Below are 19,024 nucleotides of genomic sequence, written 5' to 3' on the forward strand. Positions count from 1 at the left end.
ATCGCCGAAAAGAAACCTGACGGCCCAATCGCGTAGTGATCAGCGCCTGGGGTTCTGAATCTGGAGTTACAGCAAACGTGAGTGGGCAGATCGGCGCAAAGAACAGGGCGGGCTGCCAACTCAGCCGCCCTCAAGTTCGAGGCCAGGAACGAAGCAGTCGTCACTCTGGCTGCGGTGGATCCTCGGCAGTGGGGTGGAAAGCTTTTTTTTTTCGTGGCATGTGCGAGATTCGGCGCATCTGGGGGAGGGTTGAGGAGCGGACACGGCAGGGCGGGCAGTGCGGAAGGAATGGCGAGCGTGAGGCGGCACCACGTGACCACGCTGGCTTCCCCGCAACGCGTCTGGCGAAGGGCAGGGCTTAGCTCAGACGCGCTTCGCTCGGCGTAAGCACTCGACACCGCGACTTTGCAAGTAATGGACGCGCATGATGGAGGCTATGGTAGGACACATAGGGTATCATTGTTATCATACACATGCTCACATGATGCAGGAGCAGGCCAATTGCCCCTGGCTGGGGCCATCCTCTGTTGCACCTCTATTGCCCCCGAGCAGCGCGTACGTCTACTCCAGATGCTGATATCTCGCTGTGTCTAATGACCATATAGGCCAAACTCGCAGCGATTGGCGCGCAGATGGGCGCGACCATCAAGCTCGACCTCACATCAGACGTAACCCACCTCATCGTCGGCAGCACCGACAGCGCCAAATACCGCTATGTCGCCAAGTCTCGCGAGGACGTCAAGGTCCTCTCTCCGGAGTGGCTCGAAGCCTTGAGGGAGGTGTGGATGACTGGCGATGACGATCTCGACATGGCCGCGCTGGAAAAGGAGTACCGCATGCCGACCCTCGCTGGGCTGAAGATATGCCTTACCGGCTTCGACAACCGTACGTCGCCAGTTTCATGCGCACACGACGATACTGACTACTACAGCCGATCAACGTAAGACCATTCAGGAGTCGGTGGACGCCAATGGAGCTGAGTACCACGGCGACCTCACCAAGTCCGTCACCCACCTCATCGCAGCCGCGCCATCGGGCAAGAAGTACGAACACGCACTGAACTGGAGGATGAAGATCGTGTCGCTGGAGTGGCTCGAACAAAGTCTGGAGAGAGGCATGGTGCTGGACGAAGCCCTCTACAACCCCACCATGCCTGTCGAAGAGCGAGGCCAGGGTGCTTGGGATCGCAAACTGCCCGCGTCGCCCGCCATAGGCAAGCGTACACGAGATGCAGAGCCGAGTCAGGCCCTGAATCCTTTCCGCAGGAAGCTACGTCGCTCAGCAAGCACCAAGGTTGGCAGCCAAAGTGATGCCTTTTGGGCGGGCATCACAGCGCCCAGTTTCGAACGACCGATTGATGAGGATGAATGGACAGAGGAAATCGTTACTAAGCCAGATAGTACGCGGACAAGCACTCGCACACATACCCCAGCGTCCCCTCACAGACATGCATCCGTCCATGAGAATGATTCGCTTATCGAGGCGCACCTTGATGACAATGCAGACAGTCATGAACCATCATTGCCACCACATACGAACAATGTGTCCCAACATGATGGCATCTTTCAAGGACGACTCGTATGCACGCATGGCTTTGATGCAGAGAAGGTTTGTCATACCATCTTACATTTCAGCCCTAGCTGACGTTCCCGCTAGACAAGCATTTTGCGCCAACACCTCGAGAGCAACGGCGCGCACGTAATCCATGCGACCGATCTCAACAATGCGCCATCCGACGATCTAAGACGAGGCTACTTTGTAATACCGCATGACGTCGAGGTCGATTCGGCGGCACTTCCGGGGCGTGCCGGAGAACACATGAACCTGGCCACCAATTGGTGGGTCGAGCGCTGCTTGTATGGCAAACGTCTAGTAGATCCATCGGACGATGTGTTAAGTCGACCATTCGAAAAGCTTAGTATCAGAGGTAAGCTCGTGCTCCACCGTTGTTTTATTAGATGCTGACGTAGCCAGGGTTCTCTGGACTCACCATCAACTCTACGGGCTTTTCCGGCATCGAGTTACTGCATGTGACCAAAGTTGTCACGCTTATGGGTACGGGATCAGCTCCGCCTCCATTGGAATCGTCTGACAATTTTGACAGGTGCCTCGTACGATGAACAGCTATCGGCGAAGACCTCGGTTGTGATCTGCAACCCTCCTACCATAAACACACCGAAACTCAAATTCGCCACGGACAAACGGATACCCGCTGTTCATGCCACATGGCTTTGGGATTGTCTGCGTAGTGGTCGGCTACAGTCGTATGCCGAGTATCAATTGAACAAGCCAGCGCCGCCTCAGCCACAGAAGCCTAAACAGAGGCCTCAACCACAGGATGATGTGCCCACTGCACTGTTGTCCACGGAAGAGAGCCTTGAGCTTCGTCAGAAAAAGCAACAGCCTACCAATGCCGTGAAAACGTCTCTGCACCCACAGCAGCGTGGTACTCTTGCTCTCACTGCACCAGCAGATGCAACGCCTGCATCAACTACAGATGAGGCGGATACTTCCAACAATGATACTAACGGCCTAAATTACGATGACGATGAGTCTGTCATACCTGGATTGGATGGCGCAGGTTCCCACCCCCTCCAAGAAACCAGCGCCAACTCCCCGCGCCGCCCATCAACGTCCCCGCATGCCTCAAAATCGTTCTCACGACCCAGGAGTTCATCGGCCGAGTCTCTCATAGCCCCGGCACCCCGCAATTCCAAGGCTGGTCAGATCCCAGATCCGGTCGTTCCTGTTCCTGAACCCGACTCCGTGATCCCGGCGGATACCGAGCCGGTACCACAGGAAGCACCAAAAGAAAAGGAAACAATAAAGGCAAAAGGACCGGAAGAAGAAAAGGATTACTCTTCAATCTTAGCTCAGATGCGCGCAAACCGCAAGACCATGCCAACGTCCGTCGATCAGGCACCTGGCAAGACGCGGAAGAGGCGGCAGCTTGGTCGCGCAACGTCCACGCGGTCGAACGCGTCAGCGGGTGATAGCTCCGGGAACATTCTGGCTGGAGAAGAGGAAGAAGAGGAGAACACGGTGCTGGTGGAGGAATACCAGCCTAGCCAGGAGCTAGGTTGGGATTCTCCTGGTGCTGCGAAAGCGAGGGAGCAGATGATCAAGAAGCTAGGTGGGACTATGCAGGAGAAGAGTGTGGCAGTTGAAGGAATTGGCGTCGTGAAGGACGTTGGAGGGAATACTACAGGAAGGGCGGGTAGGAAGAGGCGAGGGTGAAGAAGACCCTCATCTTGTACAGTCATGATGTAAGTGGTGTATGTGCAAGGAAGTCATCTTGGATTTGACTGCATGGGATGGCGCAAAGCATAGCGAGGTGTTCTTTGAAGTAACAATGGAGCATAGCGCAGGCGTTTGATAGTAATACCTTTTGTCAGTTGAATCTGATTCATCATATTCCATACGTCACCTTCAGTCGTCTCTCCAAATGCCCTTTGGCTGTTATCACTTCTTCTCCGAGCCCATCTTCTCTCAACCCCAATCTCTTTCTTTGACTCCTTAGTTCTTCCTCCCCCTTGTTACCAAACTGCTCAATCACGGGACTGGGTACGGTGTCCAACCTTGCTTCATCTAGCGGGTGGCAGAAGTACGCCATACTGTATCGTTCCTGCCCGCCCTCAAATGTAACCCGGTGGACTGTAGATTTCAGCATACCATTAGTCCAATAACACAGCAAATCTCCTATGTTGACCAGGATTGGAGGTGATGACGATGGCGATGGGCTCACCGGCACTGCCTTCCACCCTGAAGGCGTAGACAGTTCAAGGCCAGGCTGGCCTGGCAGACGGAACAAGAGAGTTAGACTACCGTAGTCCGAGTGTGCACCTGCACGGATACTGGTTTCACCTTGCTTGGAGTCTTTTCCTTGGGAGATCGTAGATGGGTAGTAGAGCATGCGGAAGATGGTGCCAGAAGGGCCGAGAGATTGGTCGTGTCGCGTGCTGAAGTACTTGGGGTCGGGAATTTGGAGGGCGGTGTTGAGGAGAGAGAGAATTTGGGTGCAGAGGGTGTGGCAGGAGTGTTGGAAACGAGAGATTAGATCGGATGATTCCTGTAGGGGCGATGGGAGGGGTTGGAGGGTTGGGGTTGGGGGCCCGATATTGAAGGCTTCTTTTGGATCACCTTGCTATTATTCATTTCGTCAACAGGTAGTTCTTTCACTTGTTCTGTTGGCAATTACCTTTTGACCTTCAGGATCCAGAGATTCGCCTTGCATCTGAACCCAGCCGCGGTTTATGCCCCCTGCTTTCTCAGAGTGGATCGCGTATTCAGATTTCTGCTCTTTGGGAGCGGCGAAAAACTCCTTAGACTGTTCTCATCAATCAACAAGTTTAGTTTTGGACAATCGACACATCATACCAACTTGAACATGTCATCGATGTCCTGAGGCGGGATGGTCACACCATCGTTCTTAATGTAGAGGAAGCCATGTGTGGAAGCCGCGACCAGCACTTGCCGAGCGACGTCTTCGGAAGAAGTTGAGATATCAATAACCGGTATGGCTTCCGAGTGGTGTCCTGAACTAGCCATTTGGAGAGAGTGAGATTTGACGCGTGAAAGCCTGGAGTAACGCTAGGTGAGGGGCAGAGGTGAGACGTGAGACGCGATTGGCACTAAGAAAGCAACAGAGAAGCCACGTTCGAATTGGGGTGTTTTTACGGAAGCAGATCACCTCAATTCTGCGCCTACCCGTCATTCATCCCTCTACTCGGCGCGATTGCGTTCCCTCGTACGGCTAGACGCTGTACCTGAGCTAGCGCCCGGCTGATCAGGGATCGTGTGGTTGCCAAGGCGTGGAGCTGCATCGGAGCTTCCAATTTACTGTCCACACCCCCGCAACCCTCTACAACTTTACCACACGTCGTCGCTACATACAGTAATCACGCCAGGCGAATCTCTTAGTATTACTCGAGACTTCACTGCCATCGTCTCCGTTCATTATCAATCCCTCATTCCCATTACTTTCAAACAGCCCCACCACGCGACTGGCACCATGATCCGCGACTTCGTACAATGGACGGCCACACTGGGCGAAACGGGCGAGCTCGAACAATTGCGCAATTGCCGCGTAGGCATCGAAGCCGCCGAATATCTGAACCAGCGCATCCTCAATCACCCGCGCGCAAAAGAGCCGCTTGTGCCTGCGCTGGGAGGCCTTCCGCTGGCCCTGACACAACACATTGAGGACGATCTGGCCCAATTCCGCAGCTTCGACATCGAACCCGTCTTCGTCTTCAGCGGGCTGGACATTACAAAACACGATGATCCTTTCAGGCAAAAGGAGACCGAGGCATCGGTAAACATCAATGCGTGGACTCTGTACGATGGTCACGAGGCGGAAGCCTCTGTCGCTAAGTTCGGACAGTCAAGTATGGCCACCGTCAAGATGAGACTGTGTATCGTGCTGACTCTTCTCAGCATACGTCACGCCCGAGGACCTCTTCCGCGCCCTACAGTCAACCCTGACCGAGCGCAACATTCGTTGGACAGTCGCGCCATACAGCGCCTGGGCCCAGGCAAGCATCTCTGGAATATCTGTTCGCAGTGACTAATTATGGACAGTTGGCATATCTCGAGAAACACGAATACGTACATGCCGTCTACGGCTCGTCAGATATCCTCATCTTCGAATGCTCCAAAATCATAACATCTTGGGACTTCGAGGCCCGAAATTTCAGCTTCGTCCGCCGAGAGAAATGCGTAGCCGACCTTTCCAAGTTTGTCGGCGCTCCCAACATCTCAGACGATATCTTTCTCGATACCTGCATACTCGCCGGCACGCCCTTCCTCCCGACCCACCCAATACTCGACGCGCCTAACAGGGCAGAGCTCATCAAGCCGCACGGCGCCATCAAGGCCATCATGAACAACGGTCAGTCCGGATACTCTGTGGTTGTCAACAACAATGATGTCCCGCCCGCGGGCAAGGAATACGTCACGCGATACCAGAAAGCACGCCTGGCCGTCAAAAATCACCCAGTCTACACCGAGGAAGGGAAGGTCGAGCCTCAGAACTCCGGCTCGATGCCTAACGATGCAGGTCAGTATCTGGGTCAAAGGCTTCCAGACGAGATCCTCCACTACATGTCGAAAGGTCTCATCAGCCCGCACATCATCCAGTGGCGCACTACCTGCGAGGTATTCGAAGTCCCTCCCATGGATGGTGGCCTGTCTCCAGAATACAGGGACCTCGTCAGCTCTAAGCTGATCCCACTTCGAACACCCGCTGTCAACCTTTTGTCTAGTACCTTACATAATTGGTATCGGCACCAGTCTCTGCACCAGACGCATTGGTATTCTCCTGTCGAACCCAATGGGAAACGCACATCCACAACCATCCCTGTCGAGAAGCCATCAGAAGCCATAGCTCCTTCGCTCGTTGACACCTGGAACGTGAAGGAAGCTACATTCAGGGATGTTGTCGGACAGTACAAGGTCAGCAAAGCCGCAACCGAATTGACGGGTCAATACTAACGCTCTGACAGGATTGCGGAACTCTCGGTGCAGCCATCTTATCACTGCAAAACTCCGACTTCGTTACCAAATCGGTCGCCAGGAAAGATCCTAAGACTCCTCTTTCTTCCACTTCCGAGATACTGTACAACTCGATATGGCGCTTCCTCGCTCTACGGGAGTACATCGACCCCAAGAGCCATAATCTGACACAATGGGGTAAAGTCCTTGTTTCTATCATCGCTGGCTTAAAGGGCAAGCCAGAGCACGAAGAGGCTGCAGTGATCGCGGTCGAACTGATACGGCTGGGCCTCTTGAACTCCGACATCGATATGTTCTCTATGTACAACGGCGCACCAATGCGTGGTAGCAGTAAGTGGGAAGCCTTTGACCAAGTCCTGCATAGCTGACAGCCGCCTAGCGAACGACAAGGAGTACAATATGCTAGTGTCTCGTGTTGCTGGCTTAGGTACTTTGCACCACCGTCCGATTGGTTTCACCGGACCTCTCAGCCAACATTTGCTCGGTTACAACTCCATCATCAACAAAGTTCGTCAGTCGCTTCGAGATATCATCGAGGTGGCCGCTACACAAATGTTCTGTACTGGTTGCTGCACTAGACATGCTGATATACCAGCCATCGCGATGAAGTTAGTCGTCCCGAATCACAGTGACCCGAGTCTGATAAACTAACGCTCTCTAGGCTTCCGTTCCTTCTGCCCAACAACTGTGCGCTTAGCATAGCAGCCAAATCGTACCTCGATGAGCTTCTCACTGGCGATGCCGATCCGACCTCCCCAACGACCAAGTCACGCGTTATTCAAACCGCATCAGAACGCTACTTCCCGCAATCACTTAACCTCGCTGGCGATCTCAAGTCCGCATTCTCACTATGGGACGCCATATGTGCCGGTGTCAAGTCTGCGAATAACTCTACTGTGCCAGACGCGTCAAAGCAGGTCTGGGCAGAGGCAGATAAGTGGCTCGCTGAACGACGGTAGAACCGCGAACTCCACCCAGAGCTGTGGCCGTCGGCAAAAGAGGCTTTTGAGGCGAGATACTACCTCATAAGGGCTCAAGAGGAACGCTTTCGCATGGCCAAAGGTGCCCTTAGAGGTGTGGAGACAGGGTACTCCGCATACGAAGATAGACGGAAGGAGATGACAAGGGCGCGTTACCTGCTCAAAGGAGTTGAGAAGCTGGAAAGTCGCTTTCAGGGGAGACAAGGAAGTCATTTCTACCATACTTGAGCTCTATTGTACTCTTCAAACCAAAGCTATACCCTAGGTACAGCGTCAAGTACGGAATGTTATCCTTCAGGCCCACGTTGTACACCGGGTACAGCGTATGATTGTAAGGCCCTCACGAACGAATAAAACCGTGAAAAGCAAGTTGTGTACGGTCGTGACCCGAGCAAGAAGTACAAATAGTCTCCGGTCTTGTCTTCACAATAGTACATAAAACAGCATTGAATGTACTGTATACTTGAGAAGACTGAAATAGAGAAGACTGACAGTTGCAAACAGACTCTGTAGCCGACTAAAGCATGGAACAATGAAATGAAAGATACGTAGAAGTAACATGTACTTCTGATTCATTCGCTATCTGTTCTACTATCTACGTGGGTCCACAATCTTCGATTGATACCCCTCCTCATCAGTGGGAAAACCTGAAGTCTAACCTCTTCATCCCCTCATCCTTGGTATTGAAAACATAATCCTCTTGCTCTTCCTTGGTCATAGCTTTCCATTGCTCATCTCTTACGCGATTCCTCCAAATGTAAAACGCCTTCACCGCATAGAACAAGAAAACGTTATACACACAGATACCAAGCAGTATCCTATTTCCCCTGCGGTACAACGGCTGATCATCATCGCGATAAATATTAGTAGCAATGATATTGCCCGACTGCACAAACATGTTGTAGAAAGCCGCGGAGACGGCGCGTGTACGGACAGAATTCGAGTTCTTCGCGTTCCAACTCACGAGGATGGCGTGGCAGTACGGATAGGACAGTAGACCTGTGAGGAGCGCGTATCTGACCCAGGGATTTGCGTCTGCGGGCAGAACGACAAGAGCGACGAGCCAGGGGAAGATCCAGATGTTGGATAGACTGGATATCATGGAGCGTTCTTTGAACTTTTCGGATAGCCAGGTCACGGCGAGGAGTTGGATGGCGTAGAGGAACTGGCTGGGTATGGCGAGTAAGTTGGCTTCGAAGACGGAGAAGCCGAGCTGGCGCAGGATGTATGAGAGGTAGTTTTGCGGCGGGTTAGGTGGGACATAGGCGGTCAGGCCAATGATGTAGAGGGGCCATTGTTCCCAGTCGCATGCTGCTTTCCAGAGGAGTGGGAGACCGACTGCTTGGCGGTTGTTCATGTCGCCTTTGGAGGGGTCGTCGCGGAGGATGCGGTTGACGAGAATGTACTCTTCGTGTGGGGTGAACCAGCCGTTTTTGCCGCGGAACCAGTGTTGCGTTTGGCAGGCGCCAGGGGGCATGAGGCCAAATGAGAGGATGCCGATGGCTAGAGTCATGATGCCTTCGATTAAGAACCTGTTTGTGTTATCAATGGTGCAAGTTGAAGGACAGTGTAAAGGCAACTCACAGATACTGCCAACCTCCCCAGCCATGGAGACCTCGCATCTGCAATATACCTGCTGCAAGCAGCGAGCCGACGATATTGCAAGTGCTCAGCGCAGTCCAGAACCACGCTAACCGGTGCGGAAGTTCAGTGGATTTGTAGAAGTACGTTAGCCAGAGGACGATATCTGGGATGAAGCCGCCCATGAGTAGACCAAGGATGCATCGAATGGCGAAGTAGTGGGCTTTCGTCTTCATGGCGCATTGTGAGGCGCTGACAATGGACCATATACAGATGATAGTAGGGATCCACCTGTCATAAGGTTAGTACTTGAAGCCTGACGAGACGGCGAGTAGGCCAGATGGACTTACCGATCAGCACCCAGCTTCTTGCTAATCAGGCCACTGGGAAGTTCGGCAAAGAGGAAAGAAGCGAGAAAGATCTAGCTTTGCGTCAACGAGAGTTCTGATAGTGACGAACTGTATTAAGCTTACAGTCTGACCATAGTTATAGTCGTTTGTATTCATGCCTGATCCAATTTAGTGATCCACCATATGTTTTCCTCCATCTAGATGAAACGCACCTAGGTCTCTCAGCAAATTGTCTGAGATCGCTCGATTGATATTTCTTCGATTCAACTCCATCGATATGAACATGATCCATGCCCAGAGAGCTATTCGCCAGTCCAGCTACACCGATAGCGTCAGCCCTGATAAATGCCATGAGGTTATCTTCTTACCTTTTTGACTAGACGTTTCTCTTCTTCAGCTCCCCATGTATACGTCGGGTCGAACCGATGACGTCCTTCGTACTCGGCGTCATCGTATATTTGACGCCAGCGCTGAGCCGTTGCCGGGTCGCTGAACGGATGGTCTTCGTGTGAGCCATGATGTGGCGGTGGTGACTTCAAGCCGTGGGACGACCTCGGGTCAGCGGTTTCGGTGATGGGAGCCTGCTTTTCTACTGGTGTAGATGCAGCCATGTCTGCAAGGATAGATGAAAGCGAACTTCTTCTCGTGATTCGTTTTGATCTGGCTTAGACCAATCGGTCGGTACTGATTAACGAATGTACCGAGGGAGTGTTATAAGGGACCGGACATGTCCATGATTAGGAACTGTATCGACAGATGATGCAACCCCGGGTACATGTGACAACATGCGCTAAAATGAAGAACCTTACCGTCTAGACAAGGCTCTGAAAGCCGAGAGACTTGGGTACGAAAGCCATAGATAAGGAATGACGTTCATGCGACAGAAACTCGATAGCAGTGATTGCATGCGAGGAGCTTCACTGACAGTGCATACATATCCAGCCAGCTATATGCTGATAGGTCAGTTAACGATACACTTGAATGCCGCCATTACCCTGCAATCTGAGTCGAGGAGATGGCTTCCGCGGCCACATGTGGAGCCCAATTTGGCGTAGGAAGCACACAGTGTAGCTACAAATCGACCGCATGCGAAATGTCAGTCGCACGATAGCGTATATACCACCATCGTCTTAGATCAGTCGGAGTCTCTGAACATCGATACAACAGCCGTTCATCGGAAGGATACGACATGCGTGCTGGCTGATTCGTCCCGAAAGCCTACCCTTGGCTCCGTGGGCTTAGTATGAACGCAGTCGGATTACCTCGATTGTCATATACAAGGGTCGATATCAGTTTTTTGAGAAAAGGATCCGTCTTTGATCGCCGATGCATCGTAGCGAGGTATGTTGCAAGAATGGTGAAGATGTCGTCAGACACTGCCGGAATAGCCTACGCGAAATTTGCACTTGGCAATCTGAGTACCTTGTAAGTGTAGCGATGTCTTTATTGAGACGGTTGAAGGTTCCTGTACACATGCCAGCGATGTTATCGTGAATGATGCAGCTCGAAAGAGCAAGGGGCTGGGAAGTCGCGGTCGCGTCGCGTTCGGTCCAAACTAATCGAGGACTAGTGTGCCCCTGGAGGAAGGCAAGAACGACGAAGCATCTCTCTGCCATACTAACACTACATCCGCCGTTGCATGCGCGGAAAGGTCGCGACGCGTTATTTCCGGATCGATGCCATTGCCAGCTGTGAATGGGACTCTGCCAAGCAGCACGCCATTCCACCCCCACATGTCGTAGCCTCAACCCCGCAACACCTCGTCGATATCGCGCATCATGGAAGATTGTGGTTGCAGGAAGCGACTACCGCCACTATCATAAGTGTGCCGAGAATGATTGCACCATACTATCCATGCGATGATGCTACGATGCCAATGCACAAGCCGATGAGCTACTGTTCATCAGTCTTTCGATGCAAATGCGCTCAGGGATAGTAGATGTGGCGAACGCGAGTAAGAGATAAGTGTGACATCGCTCTGTCGGAATGCGAAATACCCTGTAGCAGTGCAAATCAGCATCGTTGATCATGGCTACGAACACCTTGACCACCACTGCCATTGAGGACATAGGCATCAAGACGCAGCCTGGATATCCTCGCGAGCCTCTAAAGACCAAAGGCGTTCTGGATACCTTCGAGTCTTTCGACGTTACACCAGTCATCGGCCGCGAATTTGTGGATGTAAGTCTGAAGGAATGGTTGCGCGCGCCAAACTCCGACGATTTGATACGCGACCTGGCAATCACAAGTAAGCGACACTCAATGTTTTCCCAATGACTGAACACTGAGCCTTTGGAAAGTTTCTCAGCGCGGTGTTGTCTACTTCCGCAAGCAGGATGATTTGGATGACGAACTTCAAAAAGAGCTGGCCCAGCGTCTCGGCGAGCTTTCTGGCAAACCAGAAACATCCAAGCTGCATATCCACCCAGTTAGAAACGCGGGAAACCGTCTTGGAGGCAATGACAATGAGATCAGTGTCATTAGCTCAGATTTGGCGAAGCAACTCTTCAAAGAGCGGTCACAGACTGGCAAGCATGGCTGGCACAGCGATATCACGTTTGAGCCGGTACCAAGCGACTATGCAATCCTGAGAATGACGCAGCTACCGAAATCAGGAGGAGGTGAGTGCGGCAAGTAGCCATACTCCCGTTAGTCAGGCTAAGATTGCTCTAGATACTTTGTGGGCATCAGGGTACGACCTTTATGACCGCCTTTCGAAACCGTATCAGAAGTTCTTCGAATCTCTCACCGCAACATACGCCCAACCAGACTTCAATCGAGCGGCCAAAGAAAACAACTTCCCCGTTTACACCGCTGCGCGAGGTGCACCAGAGAACACTGGCGACTCCCTGACCGCTATCCACCCCTGCATCCGCACGAACCCCGTCACGGGATGGAAGTCTCTCTACAGCGTTGGCCACCACGTTCAGCGTATCAATGAGCTGAGCTCAGAGGAATCAGAGCGTACTAAAGCCTGGTTCCTCCAGCTAATCACCGAAAATCACGATCTGCAGATCAGACATAGATGGCAAAACCCAAATGACGTGGCCATCTGGGATAACAGAAGCGTATTGCATACAGCGACGTACGATACCGATGGCCAAGGACCGCGGAAGGGGTATAGAGTAGTCAGCTTGGGTGAGCGGCCATATCTGGATCCACAAAGTACGAGTAGGATGGAAGCGTTGAGGCTCGCGGAGGGACAGTAGCGTGGGATACTTGCAGGTCTCGAACGCGTAGATGTCACAGTTGCCCAAAAAGGGACGCTGCAGCATGCCACAACCAATGAAGAGAAATAAAAAGCCTGTCGTGCAGGCTGCTACCATCACGTGCCCATGCATGTCAGCTTCTGCCTACACTATCGAACGCCCCTACATCTCCAGACACACCATCTTTTCTCGCATTGCTAGGCATCCTCAGTCACGTGATTTATACATCTTGCTGCCTTCCCACTAAATCTGTATATCGTCTCAATCCATCGTCTATATAAGCTCGCATCACTTCCTCATGTTCTTCATACTTACCAGCTAGGGTCGGCGAGCACACGCATTCGCATAGACCGGCTTAGATCAGCTGCATGGCACCATTGTGGAACTGGTCTTGTCTGATGGCTCTTTGTGGGCGGTCTCTGGCATAATTTTTGATGGCTTTTTCATTGGTTCTTCGCATTATGATGAGAGGATCGAGGAAGGAGCGGGTTATAGACGGGAAGGCTTGTGAAGCATTGGCTAGTATTGAAGAGTAGCTCAAATAGATAAGGAGCTGTTCAATATTATGATGTAGGTCAACCTAGATTGAACTCTTTGATCTCGGGTTGTAGTGCGTCCCAAGAATCCTTCAGCACAACACCTAATCCCCGTCTTTCGGCGACGTTTCCAACCCACTTGATCCACATGACATTGTAGAACGATGCTTTCCGATTATCACTCCTTAAAGATACTCCGGTAAAATACTTCTGGTACTCCTCGAAAGAAAAGTCAGGCCATCCATACTCTTCTACTCCCATTTGTTGCGAGGTTTCGGCTTCTGAGATAGCGACAAGCTCACAATCATTACCATCTTCGGGTTCATGGTCCAAGGTCTCGCACGTTATGGTGATATTGCCGATCATCTGCTCATCGTTGCGCAGCATACGGTGTCTGTGGTCGCCAGCCATCGCACGCCCAAAAGTCAGGTGTATGCATGGAGCTCGGCAGCGAAGAACAATAGAAATTGGAACATGTGGCCTTCGCTCGGTTGGGTCTACGGTAGGAAGTGGGAACGGATATCTAGTACTTCGCGGATAGGCAGTGTTCGTGAAGTAGTCGCCTTCTGGGTCGTAATTTCGGCTCCATCCTGTGGGAAGTGTCTCATCAGGGGTTTTCCGAAGAGCTTGATATCGGTAGAAACCATTGAACTGCGAACTACTTCCATCTACCGCGTTCGCCAACCGATACTCTGCCACCGGTTTCAAGGTCGCAATAGCGACCCAATCTGACTCAAGGCCGGTATCACGAAAGATCCTGGGATAAAAGGGATACCAAGCAGACAGGCAGTTTATGGTTCCGTTCTTCCAGCCTGTCCACGACCAACTAGGTTCGCCCTCACGTCTACGTGCGGAATTCTGAGGTCGCCAAAGCAATGCGATATCGAAGAAGAACTTCGGTATGCCGTGGAGTAGACCGTCTGGGAAAGTAGCGTCCATGATATCAGTAGCACCCGCGAATGCTGCTTGAGCGTCTTTCTCGTACTTGAGATCCCGCGAAGAGAAGTTTTCCACAAGCATTCCCCATCGACCGAGGGTCGGTATCTTGGGAATCAAGGACATCATGCCCATTGGGACGCCGAGATGTGGGCGCTCTGCTGGCCATTTAGTGTCTTCCATCCTCAAAGACGTGATGCTTTCGCGATCGTGGCTGTCTTGCGTGGACGTGATCTTGTCAACGCCCTCGCGCCATTCACAGCGTCCACATACCCACGACACAGTATTTCTGAAAACAAGGAGACGGCGCGAGAACAGCGATTCTTGAAACGTCCAGCCCCTAGTTGCCCATTTCGAACCTCTTGGATATGCATCCCATCGGCGGGAAAACGAACTGGGATTAGGAGTTCGGTTCGTCGAGGGACCCCCAATACCCCTCAAACCGTGTCCTGCATCCTCGCCACCCGCTGCAACGATCGTGAACTCTGCGCTTGCGTAGATACGGGCCATAGCCCGCAACGTAATGTCCATCTTCTCTGAACCGGCATCTTGAACAACGGATAGACAATCCACCCACAGGTACTTCTCGCCTAGAGCCTTGACTAGATGAATGGCATCCCGAATTGTGTCAGGAAGCACTGCATTGTTCGATGGCTCGTACAAAGCTCCTCGCTGCAGCAGAGTTTCGATGTTGTTCGTCGTCGTCTTGAACATCGGCGCATTGCCCCACACATACGAAAGGGCGACATACTTGATTGGCGACGAAGTGGGTAGAATGGTAAGCGAGCCACTAATCACGTCGACCAGCATGAGCTGATCGATGCTCTTTGCCAAGGCGTTGGAGTAGTCGTCGTTGCAGCAAGCGCCGTGTGTTGCACGACAAGCTTGACGCCAACGTTGAATGTGCTGGAGATCGACGGTAGGCGTGATTGGGATAGAAGATCTTTCGGCACGAGGAGGATCAATGTTGAGGAGCCCCGATGATAACTGCGGGATACGAGCTGGCGGTGGGGTTGACCGGTCGCCGGTAAACGACTGTTCACCGCGACCAAGATCGGATGACATTCGGGAGACAATGAAGATTCGAAGGACACAGAGAACTATACTTTCGTAGTCTTTCGTGATGACGTAGTTAGGGCAAGATTGAGTTTTGAGCTCTCAAAGTCAAACAGAAGCGGGGTTTGTGACGTGGACAATTTGCGGCTGAACAGTATTCAGCTGCCTTACGTGAGAACGCACATGGGTATATTGATGATTCGCTGTCATAACTCGAACCTTGAGTTGGTCGGGGAGCATTGACGCATTCTGAATATCCCGCTTTGTTGGCCACTGGTATGCGTGTATAAACACCCAGTCGTAAGCAATAGCGGATACGGCTCGTACTGTATGATGCAAGATGTACTGTGCTTGCTATGCGGCCGAGCAATTCCAAGACTCTCACGTGGGGGCCGCAAATGAATGTATCTTTAGTTCGCTGCCTCAAGCAGAGGAGGCCCAGTTCTCGAGAAAGCCGGGTGCCGACAATGGAATTGGGATTGCCTATATTGTCCGCCAGCGGCATGCGTGCCGAAGACCTCGTTCTCAAGTAACGGTGTTTGCGACTTGAACCGGAGAGTATACTTGCTACTACTCTAGAAAAAGTCGAACCCGTTCCACCAGATGTATCCAAGAACAGCAGCCACGCTTGTGACCGCAAACGGCAGACTCATCTCCACAACGCTCCAGATCCAGAGCGTACCAACTGGAGGAGCTGACTTCATGACGTAGAAGTAGCCATGCTTGTTGCCCGAGTATATCAGGTAGCACCCCGCCACGACAGAGCCTCCAAAGAAGGTAGCGTCTCTAAGTATGGGGAATCGGTACGAAAAGTCGACGTGGGTGAGGTAGACCGCTAGGATGAATATGGGCCACGCTGTAGAAGCGCGCCACAGGATCTCGTTCCAGAGTATGTCCTCCCGGTATTGGCTGTATACGAGGACGTCGAGGGTGAGGTGGAGGACTGCCATCGTGATGGAGTAGAGGACGGCGTCCCCGAGGGGTCCGATCGGAGGAACGTCGTCGGGCGATGCAGGTGTAGAGGCTACTGGTACTTTAACGACTCGTGTTCTACCGTTCATCTTGTCTAGCTCTCGCTGTCTCTCTTCGGCCAAGTCAAAAAGTGTCTTGCCCGTTGGCTTGGAGAAGTCTGGATGCTTCAGGATCATTTCGACGCCGTCTTCATCGATCTCGTTGGTGGGCTGGAAGCCGCTTCCCTTGCCATTCGCGCTTGTCTTGGACTCCTTGGCACGTCGCTCTTTCCTGTTGCCGGTAGACATGGTGATGTGTGTGTATCTGGGGAGTGTGGTGTTAGGGTCGAGACATGTCGCGTGCGGCTCTAAGGAATCTCGAAGATGACGTGGGTCAAAGCTCGTTCCAGAACCCCGATGGCTTCATGCGCACGCGCTACCTCTCCTGACGCAGGTACATAGCAGCAATACAGTAGCAAACACCAAATCGAACATACTCCTTATATGCGCTTGCTGACCATGAATTGGACTGTGTGGGCATCGGTGCCTGTCCTCATCTTTGTTTTCTGGATGTACACCAGCACCCTCGGCGCATCTTTCCCCACATTACAAAACAAACGCATCCTACTGCTGATCGCGCATCCTGACGATGAGGCCATGTTTTTTGCGCCGACTTTACTGGCATTGACGCGTCCGGAACGCGGAAATCACGTCAAGATATTGTGCCTCAGTAGCGGTATGGCCCTCACACATCCCCAGTGCTCTCAGAGGCAATCACTCATCTCATTCGTGCAACAGGCGATGCCGATGGCCTTGGCGAAATCCGCAAGAAGGAGCTGGTCAAGAGTGGGCTGCAGCTGGGAATCGGGAGCAAGGAGGACATTCTCGTGGTGGAAGACAAGTACGCATCAACATGCACGTCCGACTGCAACATACTGACTATGGCCCAGGAACTTCCCCGATTCCATGACAGTAACATGGCACCCTCGTCTAATCTCCAACCTACTCACCACCGCCTTCGCCCCAAACATGACCTCAATCTCTTCCAAGGAGGCACCGCAGGCGACTGTCGACACTATAATCACCTTTGACGCACACGGCGTCTCCGGCCATCCCAATCACAAGTCGCTCCACGACGGAGCGCATACCTTCTTGAAGGCGCTCATGCACCGACACAGCGGGTGGGAGTGCCCTGTCAAGCTGTACACCCTCACCACCACCTCCATATTCCGTAAATATCTTAGCTTGTTGGACGCACCAGCTACAATTATTGGCGCAATTCTCCGCAAGAAAGAGCTCGGAGGCTTTCCGACTCCACTCCTGTTCGTCAGCTCACCGGTCGGTTACAGGACTGCCCAGAAAGCCATGACCACGGCACACGAAAGCCAGATGCGCTGGTTTCGTTGGGGCTGGATTTCCCTGTCGCGCTACATGGTTCTCAACGATTTGAAGAAGGAATAGTTGCAGTGGTGTCGGGAGGCGCACCGGGAATCTATTGTAGCCATCGAGACCTTCTAGTCTGAACTCTAGTAGGCCCTTGCTGAGGCGATAATGTGCTACGTATACGGTGTGGCTGACAAACGGGAAAGAATACCCCATCGCAATTTCCGGACCCTGAAGTCGTGTAACATACCAAGGGAGGCAACTGGCGGAACACGGCAACAATGCCGCGAACAATGGGCTCCACCATTGGTCGTGCCTGAGGAACCTAGGGATGCGCGGGTTTAAAGGTCCGTGTGGCTTTCGCATTACACAAGAGGCGTATATTGTAATTGTGCTCACAGACAGCCTGCTCACTTTTGCAATCCTCATGACCTAGGAGTGTATTGCACGTCCTCTCGACAAAAAGCAGAGTCTGCGACTTGCTTTCACCCTTCGCGTTCTGCATACTTCGCGCAACAGGCAGCAAAGGGCGCCAGGGAAGAAATCCGCAGCCACTTGGAAGGCATCAATCGTAAGCTGGACGCCGATCTTCACATAACACCAACTGACGCGCTGGTCTTAGACGAAGCGACTTCGAAAGCCCGTTCGACGCGCACAGCGTGTGCACACCATGTCTTCTCCGCCCCTCCTTCGCCTGCCCGTTGAGCTTCATCTGGAAATAATCAGTCTTCTCGACCTAAGCAACAAAGCCAACTTGGCTTTCACAACTCGCTATTTCAGATCAATCATACCCACACCGACGCATGCCGAGTTTCTGGCCGCTGAAGGAACTCCTTGGGCCAAGACTAAACAACTGTATACTTGCAAAGGCTGCATCCGCTTTCACCACTGGAAAGCCTTTGCCGACGATATGAGAAAAGGCAAATGGTGTCGCAGTGGTATTTTGGCCCACACAAGATTTTGTCTCAAATGCGGGGTAAGCGATGCGCTGTACGTCCCAGGAACACTACTCACAATCTGCAATCGAGTTCACGTGCTCTGTATTCTCTGCGAAGTTCTTACAGATCAAGTTGGCGACCGTCGTGGTAGGTGCGCTGGTTGTTCACCAGGCCCGTCACGCAACTACAACTGTGACTACTTCAACAACGACGATGACGATGGCTGGAGGCAAGAACGCGCATCTGATCGAAACCACCTACGAGAGATGTACGACTGGCCTGAAGAGGGACGCCTCTCAAGGTACTAAGACCGAGAGTGTTGTCAACGGCTGTGGGTAGGTAGTATGTCGTTGGTCGCAGCCGGAAGCAATGCTACCCTCGCGTACCAAGCTGGAGCATTTCACGGCCACGATCTCATCAGATATGAGAGTGCGACATCTTGTATAGACCACGGTTGCTGGTATTCCGGCGTTGTCCTCCTGTTCACGTTTGCCACTGTGTTCACCAATAGACCGTTCGCAGACGTTCCTCACTCCACCACGTCATGGCTGCTGTCAATATTCACAAATGCTCTACCATTCATAAGGTGCCC

General features: G+C 52.4%; 8 protein-coding genes across 8 annotated transcripts; 4 read left to right on the forward strand and 4 right to left on the reverse strand.

The window, feature by feature from the left end:
- Nucleotides 1-414: 414 nt before the first annotated feature.
- Nucleotides 415-3,237, forward strand: J4E86_002234 (uncharacterized protein; the record flags this gene model as incomplete). The annotated part of the gene is made up of 7 exons (XM_051442794.1): nucleotides 415-439; nucleotides 491-555; nucleotides 606-885; nucleotides 932-1,383; nucleotides 1,657-1,927; nucleotides 1,975-2,055; nucleotides 2,105-3,237. The coding sequence occupies 7 exons, from the start codon at nucleotides 415-417 to the stop codon at nucleotides 3,235-3,237; spliced, it is 2,307 nt and encodes a 768-aa protein (XP_051306382.1).
- A 172-nt stretch (nucleotides 3,238-3,409) lies between these two features.
- J4E86_002235 (uncharacterized protein) lies at nucleotides 3,410-4,548 on the reverse strand (the record flags this gene model as incomplete). The annotated part of the gene is made up of 3 exons (XM_051442795.1): nucleotides 3,410-4,144; nucleotides 4,199-4,327; nucleotides 4,378-4,548. The coding sequence occupies 3 exons, from the start codon at nucleotides 4,546-4,548 to the stop codon at nucleotides 3,410-3,412; spliced, it is 1,035 nt and encodes a 344-aa protein (XP_051306383.1).
- Nucleotides 4,549-5,011: 463 nt separating this feature from the next.
- J4E86_002236 (uncharacterized protein) lies at nucleotides 5,012-7,472 on the forward strand (the record flags this gene model as incomplete). Its single annotated transcript, XM_051442796.1, has 6 exons — nucleotides 5,012-5,387; nucleotides 5,437-5,534; nucleotides 5,581-6,453; nucleotides 6,504-6,843; nucleotides 6,893-7,067; nucleotides 7,175-7,472. The coding sequence occupies 6 exons, from the start codon at nucleotides 5,012-5,014 to the stop codon at nucleotides 7,470-7,472; spliced, it is 2,160 nt and encodes a 719-aa protein (XP_051306384.1).
- A 655-nt stretch (nucleotides 7,473-8,127) lies between these two features.
- Nucleotides 8,128-10,035, reverse strand: J4E86_002237 (uncharacterized protein; the record flags this gene model as incomplete). The annotated part of the gene is made up of 6 exons (XM_051442797.1): nucleotides 8,128-9,025; nucleotides 9,078-9,365; nucleotides 9,425-9,495; nucleotides 9,548-9,582; nucleotides 9,637-9,742; nucleotides 9,793-10,035. 6 exons carry the CDS (start codon nucleotides 10,033-10,035, stop codon nucleotides 8,128-8,130), a joined length of 1,641 nt encoding a protein of 546 aa, XP_051306385.1.
- Nucleotides 10,036-11,452: 1,417 nt separating this feature from the next.
- Nucleotides 11,453-12,633, forward strand: J4E86_002238 (uncharacterized protein; the record flags this gene model as incomplete). The annotated part of the gene is made up of 3 exons (XM_051442798.1): nucleotides 11,453-11,672; nucleotides 11,725-12,045; nucleotides 12,098-12,633. 3 exons carry the CDS (start codon nucleotides 11,453-11,455, stop codon nucleotides 12,631-12,633), a joined length of 1,077 nt encoding a protein of 358 aa, XP_051306386.1.
- A 575-nt stretch (nucleotides 12,634-13,208) lies between these two features.
- J4E86_002239 (uncharacterized protein) lies at nucleotides 13,209-15,170 on the reverse strand (the record flags this gene model as incomplete). The annotated part of the gene is made up of 2 exons (XM_051442799.1): nucleotides 13,209-13,535; nucleotides 13,842-15,170. 2 exons carry the CDS (start codon nucleotides 15,168-15,170, stop codon nucleotides 13,209-13,211), a joined length of 1,656 nt encoding a protein of 551 aa, XP_051306387.1.
- Nucleotides 15,171-15,736: 566 nt separating this feature from the next.
- Nucleotides 15,737-16,420, reverse strand: J4E86_002240 (uncharacterized protein; the record flags this gene model as incomplete). Its single annotated transcript, XM_051442800.1, has 1 exon — nucleotides 15,737-16,420. One exon carries the CDS (start codon nucleotides 16,418-16,420, stop codon nucleotides 15,737-15,739), a length of 684 nt encoding a protein of 227 aa, XP_051306388.1.
- Nucleotides 16,421-16,630: 210 nt separating this feature from the next.
- Nucleotides 16,631-17,572, forward strand: J4E86_002241 (uncharacterized protein; the record flags this gene model as incomplete). The annotated part of the gene is made up of 3 exons (XM_051442801.1): nucleotides 16,631-16,847; nucleotides 16,910-17,012; nucleotides 17,062-17,572. The coding sequence occupies 3 exons, from the start codon at nucleotides 16,631-16,633 to the stop codon at nucleotides 17,570-17,572; spliced, it is 831 nt and encodes a 276-aa protein (XP_051306389.1).
- Between the last annotated feature and the right edge of the window lie 1,452 nt (nucleotides 17,573-19,024).

The sequence above is a fragment of the Alternaria arbusti genome, assembly GCF_024043155.1.
Source record: "Alternaria arbusti strain BMP 1465 chromosome Unknown scaffold_2, whole genome shotgun sequence".
NCBI lineage: Eukaryota > Fungi > Ascomycota > Dothideomycetes > Pleosporales > Pleosporaceae > Alternaria > Alternaria arbusti.